This window comes from Protopterus annectens, chromosome 2.part1 (genome assembly GCF_019279795.1).
Source record: "Protopterus annectens isolate FY-2018-M chromosome 2.part1, PAN1.0, whole genome shotgun sequence".
Lineage (NCBI taxonomy): Eukaryota > Metazoa > Chordata > Ceratodontiformes > Protopteridae > Protopterus > Protopterus annectens.
This window is the reverse complement of record NC_056729.1, coordinates 715,086,525-715,099,077: the sequence shown is the minus strand read 5'-3', so window position 1 is coordinate 715,099,077 and position 12,553 is coordinate 715,086,525. Positions and strand designations below refer to the sequence as shown.

General features: G+C 39.9%; 1 protein-coding gene across 1 annotated transcript in view; it reads left to right on the top strand.

Annotated features, from left to right (window-relative positions):
* The window catches only part of MAP9 (microtubule associated protein 9), a 1,126,417-nt gene that overhangs the window by 250,066 nt on the left and 863,798 nt on the right, over positions 1-12,553 (top strand). Inside the window, exon 3 of the mRNA XM_044063500.1 lies at positions 5,873-5,978. Within this exon, the coding sequence (XP_043919435.1) occupies positions 5,873-5,978 (106 nt within the window). The remainder of the gene's footprint in view (positions 1-5,872; positions 5,979-12,553) is intronic.

Sequence of the window (12,553 nt, the reverse complement as noted above, 5' to 3'; positions counted from 1 at the left end):
GAAGTTCATCTGCTTGTATGAGACATTCTTTTGACACTCACGTTGCTAAAGTGGTTAGAAAGACCTTCTACATTGCCCACCTGATCATGAAGGGATTCACATCCAGATCTAGTGAGGTCATTGTTCCCCTGTACTCTTCTCTTATCAGACCAATGATCGAGTACAATGCCCCATTCGGGATGTATCTCACCCGACATCTGCAGCAATTGGAGAGACCCCAAAAGTTCCTCACCAAAAGGATAAAGGGACTCCAAAATCTGTCATATGCTGCCAGATTGAAGAAACTCCAGCTCTATTCAGTCGCATACCGTCTGCTCAGAGGTGACATGTGCCTGACATACAAGGCCATGTCCAACCCGGAATTAATGGACATGCTCCACCTCAAAAAATCCAAATCCACCAAAACCACTAGAAAAAGCGACTTAAACCTTAGCATGGATATAAATAGGACGTTAAATAGATTTATCACTCAGAGACTCCCTATGCTGTGGAATAAAATCCCGGTCCATGTGAGGCAGAGCACCTCGCTGGCTCTGTTCAAGAGAAATCTTGACCTGTGGATGGGAGATCGTAGGTTTACCCCGGGAATCATCTCTGTGTCACTGCTGGACAGAGGCACAACAAACTAATGGGCACAGTATTTTTTCATATGAGGGGTGGCGTAAGCCACAAAAATTTGGGCTAGGCTTATAAATGCCTTAGGGCAGATAGCCTAGTATAAACCTATGAACCTATGCAGTTACCATAAACTTCTGCTATGTCAGGGGTAAAGTGCTACAAATCCATCCTTTGATAATTCGCAGACAGTTAGTTCTGAACACACTCACTGGCTTCTTTAAGGGACAAGATATCATGTAAAAGTTCTGTTACTGTCTCAGATAAAGCATTGACAGAGATGTGCAGGATAGCAAGTTCCTCTTTTGTCTGGAGATACCGGACACCTTCTTGGGCTTTAGCTTAGCTACCACACACTCTTTTAGCCCTAGCTTGAGCCAGCAAGCCACAAGAGACAGAATAACTATATGGGTGTGCCTGGCTGCCTCCTCCATAACCTACATAGCTTAAAACATCCCAAAACTCTAAAAAAAAAAATTCTGGTTGCCACAGGAGAAGTGATTACAAAAAGTATTTTGAACAGTATGCAGTTCGATTAACACTAAAGTGTCTTCATGCTTGTGCATCCTCAATCATGTCCCTAATATTCTCCTGTTATTTGGAGCACTTGTTTGATTTGCATCTTCAGTTATAGTACCAGATCTGTCTGCAGAGTTGGCTTCAGTACATAATAAATTATTCTTTTTTTCTGACCAGGTTGAAATGAGGGGAATATTTTAGGACTTTCTTAAGCATGTCCATACAAACAAAAAAAAAATGTTAGTCAGTACTTGTATGGTTCTTTATATATACTTTTTATTTATTTATTTATTTTACATTTGTTGACCGGGATGGTCCGACTGGATACATGTCCATTTTCAGCGGAGGCCCGGGGAGAAAAGTTCCACATTGCAATAAAATACATATAAGTTTACACATTACATAGATGGAAAAAAAATATGGTAGTTAACATATTGTATACATTCATGTAAAAACTGATGATAGCAGAATTACAGTTAAAATACAATTCTGAAGAGAAAAAACTAGTGAAAAACTAGTGCAGTTCAAGGGACTTTAAAGTACTATGTAGAGTTTCCAGTTCATTGCTTTTCTAGATTTCTGAGGGATGATGAAGAAACTGCTTACTTTATTACAGAGGGGTAGGAATAGTAGTCGGTTAGAGTAAGAAATTGAGAAGATATCCAATTTGTTCAAGTAGTGTAGGATGTGTTAAAGTTGACAGGAACCTAGCCTGGGTTTACGCAGGGGGCATATCCAATGTGCCTTAAAGTATTGGGTAAGATTTTTCTTGAATTGAAAAAGTGAATTGGAGAGTCTTAGGTTGTTAGGTAGGGAGTTCCAAACCTTGCCTATGGAATTAGCATAGAGAGCATCCCCTCCCATATTGTTGGATTTGATGGTTTGGACCAGTAATCTGTTAGAGGAGGAAAGATTACTTAGGTTGAAATAGAGGGTCAGTAGAATGTTTAGTGAGGGAGTTTTTTCAGGTTCCTTGATGATTTTATATGCTTCAGAGAGTTGGTTATGTTTGAGAATATTTGGTAGTTCTAACCAGTCAAGTTTCTTTAGGTTAAGGCAGTGATGTGTTCTATAAGGGGCACCTGTAATGAGTCTAGCAATGTGATTGTAAGTCACTGAAAGTTTATTAATGTCCCCTATGTTGAGGAAAGAGAAAACAGGGGAAGCATACAATAGTGTGGAGAGAAGATGGGTACGTGCTATGGTTAGTTTGGCAATGGGGGTGAGGAAGTTCTTAATTCTATACAGTGATCCGAGTTTCTTATTTACAGTCTTTATGGTTTGACTGATGTGTAAGTTAAATTTAAGTTTATTGTCAATAGTGACCCCTAGTAGTTTAGTGTTAGTGTCAGGTTTAATTATGGTGCCATTATTAGATTGAACGAAGAAGATGCTATTATTAGCTAGTGGGGAGTTTTGTGCTGGAGAAGGAACTGAGGTGGGAAAGAATAGTAATAACTTAGTTTTTTTAGGATTTAGGATGAGATTCCTCTCTGATAGCCATTTTTCAATTGTACCAAAGCATTGTTGGGTCATTACTTGTAAGTCAGGGAGAGCGACATTTGAGCAGATGAGGGTGGAGTCATCTGCATATTGGATGCATGTGGCTTGAGGGATAGCTGAGTGGAGTTCATTTATAAACACGGAGAAGAGAAGGGGACCTAGAATGGAGCCTTGTGGAACTCCTATGGTATTAGGTAAGGGTTGAGAGAGCTTATTTTGCCATTGGACTGCCTGTTGCCTTCCCGAGAGATAGGCATGGAACCAATTGAGAGCTGAATTATCAAAGTGGAAGGTTTTTAGCGTCTGTAGCAGTAATTGGTGATTGACCATATCAAAGGCTTTTGACAGGTCAAGAAATAGGGCAGAAGATATTTTTTTGTTGTTGCGATTTTTATTAATTGAGTCGGTAAAGGATAGGAGGGCAGTGGTCGTACTATGGTAGGGTCTAAAGCCGTGTTGAGATTTGGTCAAAAGATTGCTTAGAGAGAGGTGATTAAAAAATTGTTTATGAACACATCTTTCCATGATCTTAGCTATTGGAGATAGAATTGCTATGGGTCTGTAGTTAGATGGTTCGGTAGAAGGACCACCTTTATGAAGTGGTATTACGTAGGATATTTTCCAGATATTGGGTATTGTGGCCTCAGTAAAGGTTCTGTTTATCAGGATGGAAATGGGATAGGCTATAGCGTCAGCTGCTATTTGCAGGTATTCGGCTGGGAGCCGATCTGCCAAGAGGGTGGTAGGTTTAAGTTTTTCAGTAAGGTTTTGATGTAAGAGGTAGGGATAGGCTGTAATTTGAAGGATGGGAATGTGGCTTCATTAACATTAGTTTGGGGTGGGGAAGGGGGGGGGGAGTTGATTGGCAAGAGATTGAATAGTTTCTGTAAAGAAGGAGTTGAAGGTGTTAGCTATGACTTCAGGCTTTTTGTCAATAAGAGTCTCAGGGGTAGGAGTGGCTGATTTCCCAGGATGGGAGGAGATTATTTAAGGCTGCCCAGAACTTCTTAGGGCTGTTCTGGTGTTTGTCTTGAAGGTGACAGAAGTAGTTCTTTTTGTCCATAGTGCTGGCTTTTTTGGTTTCATTTCTAAGTTCCTGGAATTTAATACGGTCTAGGGGTGCCTTGGTGGCTCACCATTTGTCCCATGCTCTATCTCTAATTTTAATTTTGGATTTCGTTTCTTTGGATAGCCAGGGAGCTATCTTCACCTTAGTCCTGGTAAGTCGGTTAGGAGCATGGTTGTCAAGAATCTTTAGGAATGTGTCATTAAAAAATGGCACACTCTCCTCTAGGAGTAAAGTTTTTAGCTTTGTCCAGTTGCAGGACTTGAGTTCTGCTACAAATTGTGATGGAACAAATTTCTTCTTATTTCTAATAAGTCTATGTAAGGGAAGATTTGTCCTAGAAACTTTATGTTTAATTAAGAAAGTGACAAGATGGTCACTCGGGTCATTAGGAAGGGTCCCGGTGGTATACTTATGGGCGTGGTTATTGGTAAGGATCCAATCTAGTATACTTTCTTTTTGGTAAGCGTTACCTATTCTTGTCGTAAAGATTATATTTTGGGAGAATCCATGCAGGTTAATGGGTGTGGGATTAGTCTGTGCTGAACATAGTGTCCAGTCAATGTTAATATCGCCTAGCACAATGGTTTCCTGAGGGTAGTTTGTAGCAAGCCAATTTAACGTTAGCTCCATGGTTTCTAAATTGTTCCCAGGTGGAATATATATTACAAAGAGGTTAATACTTTTTTGGTTATTTAGGCATATTTTTAAGGCTAGTGTTTCTGCATTGGCTGTTATAGGGGGTTGAATAGGGTGCAATATGATATTAAGTGAACTTTTGAACAGGACAGCTATACCACCACCCCTTTTTTTTTTTACGGTCAACCCTTAAAATATTATATCCAGGTGGGAGAATTTCTTCATCTTTGATGATCGGTTTAAGCCATGTTTCTGATAGGCACATAATATCAGGGAGGTGTGTGGCTATCATGGCATGTAGGTTTTGAAGCTTATTGTTGATGCTTCTAAGGTTAAGATGGAAGATGAGAAGGGAGCAGGCTGTCCTTTGGGTTAGTATTGGTATGTTAGTGTTGGGGTTGGAGGTTGGGCCTGGGTTTGGCCTGTCCGTAGTGGGGTTGGGGGTTGGACCTGGGTTTGGGTGTATATCACCATCTATCATAATACGTTTTTTCAGTTGATCTAAGAGTTTTAGGAGTTTATAGAGTATCTTTTGTCCTTGTTTGGTTGTTGGGTCCTTTGGGTATAGTTGGGTGAGGTATATACGGTTTGTGCCTGACGACTTAATGGGGAGATAGAGAGGAGAAGGTTTGTTAGGGAACTGTTTTGTGGAATTACTAGTTTGTCCCTTAGGGTAATGATATCTTGTGAGCTTTAGGTTTTCATAGCTAGTTAGCATATAGGGAATAATTACAAGTGGTAATATAAGGGGGATGAGAAGGTTCTTAGCTTTTGACATATTTAATAGGAAATAATGGTATATTATACTAGGTGGGACCACAAAATAGGATGCTTAGTATACTTGCCTGCCGGATTAATGAGAGGGGATGTAGTTAATGTGTGGGCGAATTCAATTGGTTCTGGGATCTTTGGGGTGTGGTTTTTGAGCAAATAAAAGTAGAGATAGTGGGGGTGGGTGAGATTAGGGGGCAGGGTGGGGCGCGGAGCGAGCCCGAGCGAAGCGGAGCGGGGATACACCGCTCAGCAGGAGCTTTCTATATCTCAAGACTTGTAAAGCAGGTGAGTGTAGAAGGCCACTAAAAATGTATAATATACTTGCATACTATACCCAGTGATGACGATGGTAAGTCTTTGTAGCAAACGTTAATTATACCCAGTTTTGTAAACTAGTCTGATCTTTTCTTTACCACATATAAGACATTCAACACATTTCTTGAATTTATGTTTTTATTTGTACCGTTATCAATAATTTACCATGCTTAATAAAAACAGTAATGTTATTTACAGTATTTCTTGAATATGGTGAAAGAACTCTTACACATTTTATGTCGGAGTACACTGTTTTTGATTGACTATCGTGTTAAACTAGACGGAAAAATTATTTTGCAATATCTTAGACAAGTTTTAATGTCATTTGTGTGTACTTGTAATATTTTATTTTTTTAGTACTGCTGGGTTGCATCTCATTTATCGTGCATTATTTTCAAGTCTGTCCTGACTGGGGAAAAAATTGACATTTCCTTTATTTAGGATGAACTGCAAGAAGCAATTTCTGCACGAAAAACCAAATGGAAAGAGGCAGCACTCAATAAGTACTCTGACGCTGAAGATGATTTTGAAGACAGTGATGACGATGGTAAGTCTTTGTAGCAAACGTTAATTAGTGTAGCTGCCTGTGTGACCATAATGATGAAGCCTTTACTGCATCTCAGTAGACCCATGATCAGCTAGTAACCTGGTTGCAGAAGGAGCTGGGTTTTGAGATGCAGGAGTGAAAAGCTGATGTTGGCTTATCAGTTCTTGAGGAGGGTGTTGGTTAAGACATGCTACAGGAGATCCATGTGGGGAAAGTCGCTACATAAGCACAGGGATTTGGGAGTGTAAGCCTACCAAGGAGTGCCCAAGACTGTAACTGAACACTGTTAGGTTCAGCATAACGGGTACTGTACTGTGCTTGTTGGGCAGTAGGGGTGAAAGCTGCATGGATGTGTAGAAAAAATATCTTAGCAATCAACAGGATAATGGCCACAGTTCCCTGCTTTTGCCTTTCCCCTCACATTGCCATATGATGACAAGAGAAAAGGAGGGATAATTGGGACTGCTGGGAAAAATTGCTACATGGTCATAGAGGGGGAATGAAGACCAAAAATAGAATCCAAAAAAGCTGTGATTACTGTCCATATAGCATTAAATTATGAACAGGAAGCATGTATTGTCAGAGGATGACATTCTACATAGAATAAATGTATTCTGCACTTAAAGTTTCATTATTCTGACATGATACATAGCTTGTATTGCATTTCTCTTGTTACACGGTAACTTAGCAACTCTTGTTTATGTATTTGCTTAATTATTTTTGATGGTCAGGTGAGTGGAATGGACTGGATGAGGCCTCACTTAAGCTACATCATGGGACATACAGTAAATACAGAATATATTGTGTGAAGAAGCTACAGATTTTTTTTTTAATTTCATAAATTTTTATTTGTTTGCTCTTTTTTAAGTACTTTTATGTAAATATCACTTAAAAGACATAGGCCACTTCAGCGGTGTAGTTGGATAAAATCCTAACTATGGCCTAGGCGATCGAGGGTCAATGAATGGCTCAGACAACTAACAGAGCAGCAGGGAGGGATGGTAGTGCCCATCCTAAGTGGGATGGGGTTCGTTACTAACATTCCCCTAATGGTGGCATGGCTCAAAGATGGGAGTTGCCCTCAAACTTAAGTGAGGAGCATGGGAGGTGCAGCAGGGAAGTGAGCAGGATATTTAAAAGAATCCCCTCCCCCAGTACAGATGCAGAGACAGACGATCCCCCAGGACACCCTTAGGATTCATGACTGGTGCCAACAATATTGGAGCAAGTCCAGGGGGTAGAAGACAAGCGGGTAGACCCAGCAAGGACACGGGGCACTTTGGGTGATCCAGTAAAATGGTGTCCCAAGGAGGACCAAAATAAATAAATAATTAAAAAAAAGACATAGGCATACATACATCATAGAAAAGAAATTAAACCATATTAACATTTTTTCTGTTTACATACATTATATATTATATATGATGCTCAACAGACAGACTGCCTTATTGGCATTCAGATAGTAGTGCACTGCCACCCTTCTCTGGCAGTCTACTAAAACTCAGAATCCCTCCCACTTATGGCAGAGCAAGCCATATTAGAGTAAGCAGCACGTTTTACTAGCTCCGATACTGATACTGTCATTTAGCTTAACTGGGTGATATATATAGACCTTTAGCTGCTTGGTCCTTTAATCAGTGTGTTCTCTTGGATACTGCTTTCCTCTAGCTTGGAACTTACATTTAGATTATGGCTTTGCAAATAATTTTGTCAGAGGAAAGTCAAATACTATAAGATTGGGCCTAGACTATGGCACTTGATATCAATGCTAAACTTGACAAACTAACAGAACTGGTTGCCCTAGCGCTGGAGGACACATCAGCCATCAAAAAGAAGAATACTAGCTTTAAAACCCAATTTGAGTCATGTATAGCCAAAATAGCATTCTTTGAGTCCGCCATTGGTGTACAAGCTGCACAACTTAGAAATGCTCTACCTCAGTCAGTGATTCTTGCAGTAACTCAAATCATTACAAGATCATGTAATATCATTAGACGGCCATTATAGATGGATCAACTTGTGCCTGGTGGCTTAAAAGAAGGAACTGAAGAAAGGGAACTTTCTAACCTTTCTCCAGAAGCAACTTCCTGACACACTGAATCTCCATCCAGCCTCCCCGATCACAACTGAGAGGATACATTGCTTCCTACTAGCGAAGAGATCCAGTGAACTTCCTCTACATTAGGTCATCTTTACATTTATGAAAGAGAGGGACAAAAGATCAGTTCATAATGCCACTAAAGAAGGGAGAGCCTTTTTGATTTGTGGCCTCAAAAGTTATCCTGTACCAGGACTGTTCCAGGGGAAACTATGAATGCCAGACAGGCATTTTCCTTGTTGCACAATTTGTGCCACAAGAATGGATTACCTACTGTACTAAGCTATCAAACACTCGCACTGAGATGGAAAAATCAATGGAAGCCCTTTGTATTCTTAGATGCAGCCCTTATCTTCTTGCAAACTAATCTCATCTTGGATATTATTGATGAGTCCTACATCTTGCCAAAAAGAGCTGAAGTACATTCCCAAGGCCTCCTCACAGCAGAAGAGAACACAAAAATGTCTACAGACCCTGGGAAATATGCTGCTATCACTGCTTCAGAAGACTAGCCTAAGGAGGACATGCACCATGACAATTAGGCTACAGTGCAAAAATCTTGTAGACAGTCCCTTAAGGCCAAGGAAGCAGTCAGCAAAGCAATTGTTCCTGGAACCCATGAAAGAAGCTCATGTGGATCAACAAAATTCAGCAACTGTCTCTCTCTTCCTTGTCCTAATTAAACTGGATCCAAATATCCATCGGATCTCTTAATGAAGTATGTGCTCCAATCTGCTGCTCTACGAGCTAGCATGGATAAACTTGTTAAATCTAAAACGGCAAGCTCTAAGCACAGCACTTTGCCCCAAACGAGTAAAGGAGCTCATGGTTAATAATGGGCATGATTGATGCTATGGAAGACATTTTGCTTATACATTCAGAGCATTAATTTGTTTGATATACAAGTACTCACCCATAGAGCACTAGCTCTAAAAATCTTTCAGTGGCAAGATAGTTATATACTGAACTAATTTACCTTCGCTTGACATACTATGGGGGAGCTTTCAAGGGCTTATATATATTATAAGATGCTTGTTCCTGCAATATAGTCTTGATTTATACGTATTGCTAGAGTTATATTATTATGATCTAGTTCATATATTACTTTATCTAATATATATTCATTTATATTAATCAATGTTTGGGCTGTCTGATCCAACCCGATCAAACTTCAGTGCCTTACGCCAAAGCTTTTGGATTTGAGAACTCTGACTCCTCCCCTACCCACAATTCCCCTGTCCTGCCTGAATTCCCTCATATCTCATTTGCCAGCTCTGTAAACCAGATGTGTGAGCCAAGAGTTCCATCGTTATTCATGATAAGTGAATATTTTTTCTTCCTCCTGTTTAAAACTTTCAGATAGGGTTCAGATTTTGTATACATTTAACATACATTTATAGATTAGTGTGTACCTTTTAGTTATTTAGTATGGTTTTTCATCTGTGTACATGTTTTCATGTGTTCATTCTTAGGGTATCCTTAACTTCTGGTTATAGCATTTTTCTTCTTATGTAAGTACAGTTATAGACAGTAGTTAGTTCTAACGTCATCATCTTTCAAAAAGCGCTCTTACTGCTGGCAGAAAATTCCTTCCCAAGACCCATACTCCCACAGTGTATTCTGCTTGGGGCCTCTCACTTACAAGCTTTGTAATCTATCTGGGCTGCCTTTGGCACCAGAGACCTTCGAGGGTATAAAGAAAAACTGATATTGAAAGGCCTTCTACCTTCACAGACAGTGTCCAAAATGTACTTTGACCCAAAGGCATCCATTCTTCCCCGTGCACTGAGAAGAAGATGGGTAAAAAAAAAAGGAGAAATCCAGAGAGAGAGAAAAAAAGGGAGAAAATTAAAGAGAAATCAAAATACAAGACATCCGAGTATCGTCTGGACAAAGAAAAATAAAAAACCAAGAGTGCACCAATGGCTAAGATAACTCCAAAAACTGCACGAACTGCAATGAGTTTACCATTTATTGATAAAATAACAGCAGGATCCAGAGAGTGAGCGCTTTCACGTCCTGTGACGCTTCATCAGACTTCCATAAAACACATAAACTGCTAACTCCTTAAATACACCTCAATTAATGGGCTTGTGCAGGTTAATTGCAATCAATTAAAAAGCAAGCACAACTAATCAGGATAGAAAAACATTACCCCAAAGGTATATACATATAAAACATCATGTGTAATTAACCAGATCTAAAACATATGATTTGACTGAATCTAAAACATATTTATGTGTGTGTATGTGATATTTCCTTAGTGCAGAATATGTAAAAATGTAGATTAAAGTCAGTGTTTAAGAGGTCGTGCTGCTAAGGATGGCTTTAATGTAACTTTATCATTAAGACCATATTTATGTGCCTGCAACCTGACTCTCCACCTATTCTCTATCTCTTCAAGTTTATTTTTAAAATTACCTAATCTATAGGTTCTCTTTACTATCTCTAATATTCGAAATTTAAAGGAATATCTAAGACCATTGTCAAGGACATGTTGAGCTAGAGCATTGTTGGTATTCTCTTTGTGTATCGCATAAATATGCTCCCTTATGCGCTCTCTTAATGTCCTATTAGTTTTACCTACGTAAAACTTTGAACATTCTTGGCATTGAGCCATATAAACTACGTCTGTAGTTCTGCAGTCAGCATATCCTCTGAACATATAGACATGTCCAGTATTAGGATGTTTGAAAGCCTGATCTTCACCTATGTACTTGCACTGGTTACAAGTACGACAAGGAAAAGTGCCTATCCTCTGTGACCTCATAGATCTATCTTTGGATTCTTCATAACATAACATCCTATTCAAAGATTTCATGTTCTTATAAGATATGTTAGGTTTATCACTCACTAACTGTCTAATTTTATCGTCACATGTTAACAGCTTCCAGTTGTTGTCAATAATCTGCTTAATATAGCTATTCCTATTAGTAAAAGGAATCATGAGTCTATTTTTTACCATTTTGGTATTAACCCCTTGTGTGTGTGTTGAAGGAGATGAACGATTGTCTCCCCTGTTGAAAAATGGGGTTCCTTTGCCTGTTCTATGCCTGTCACCTGTCTTTATGGCTTCATGTACCTCTGATCTCTTATAGCCTCTGGATACAAAATTATCTGTCAAACTGACTTGTTGCTGTCTAAAGGCAGTTTCCTGTGTAGTCAACCTGGATACTCTTATTACTTGATTTTCAACTACATTAGAATGTACATGTCAGGGGTGCATACTGGTACGATGTAACAAATTATTCCTCCAACATGATTTTCTAAATAGTTCAGTATCTATACCCTTGCTGGTCTTAGTTAGCCTGACATCAAGGAAATCAATCATTTTCTGAGAGTGTGTGCTTTCAAAGGCAAGAAAGTTGGTCGTACCATTAATGTATCGAATGAATTCCTGTAGTCGCTCTTCAGTTCCTCCCCATACCAAAAACACATTGTCTACAAATCGACTGTAGTGTTTAAGATGTTTCATAAAATCCATGTTTTTCAAGACATATGTACCTTCCCAGAATGCCAACACCAGGTTGGCATAAGAATTGGCGCAGGGGGTCCCCATTGCCACCCCCTTTTTTTTGTAGATAATATACTCTATCATGTGATAGTACATTATTTTCAAGGACGATCTCTAGTAACAACGTCCATCTAATAATCAAGTCATTAGAGATGTGGTTCTCGTCTGGACAAAGCTAAGAAAAAGCTCCCCTGAGCCCTCAACTATTGTGAGTCTGGTACCAGAAGTATTCAGACAGTCGGATCCAAATGTTTCTTGAATCCAGACTCTGTCTCCTAAGTCATCCTTTTTTCCGGCATTAATCAGTCCCAGGCTTCGCTCTCCAGTTTTACAGACAGCGCTTTCAAAGCCTACATCGATAGCTTCTTCCTCCAGATCTGGCTAATCTATTAGAAGTCTCACGGAGTTTGAAGTTAACCGAATGAAGAGGAATTTCTATAGGAATCCGATTCAGATGAGAGTCCTCCCGGCTCCATTCCTGAGAAAGCATTTGGGATCAGTCTTTTCCACTGCCCCTGTTCAGTCTTCTCAGCTTCCTTCACCATTCCCATTCCCAGAGGCAGTGTACATCAGAACCAGCCTGCCTGCAGTCCTAATGTCAGAGCTGACAGCTGTCAAGACTTCGGCTTTAACATGTTCACTAACTCATTCAACTCTGATGCTTTTGGATCCAACGGAGTCCTGGAGCCAAACTGTCAGTGTAGCGGCTCCACCGGTAGAGTCGACCCTGATATTTTCGGAGACGTTGCTTCTGCTCAGGGTCTTCGTACGTGACAGCTCAGTACAAGGTCCTCCTCAGTGCCTTCAACTATTGGATTTGAAAAGACTTCTGACTTTACTAATTTGGCTGGGTCTTCTTTGGCTCCAGTGGCTGTGTCAACTTTTGAGGCTGTGGAGAGGGCCTTGACTGGACCAAGGCATATGATATGCTCACACAGTGGATCCATCCAGACTTCCTCTGAA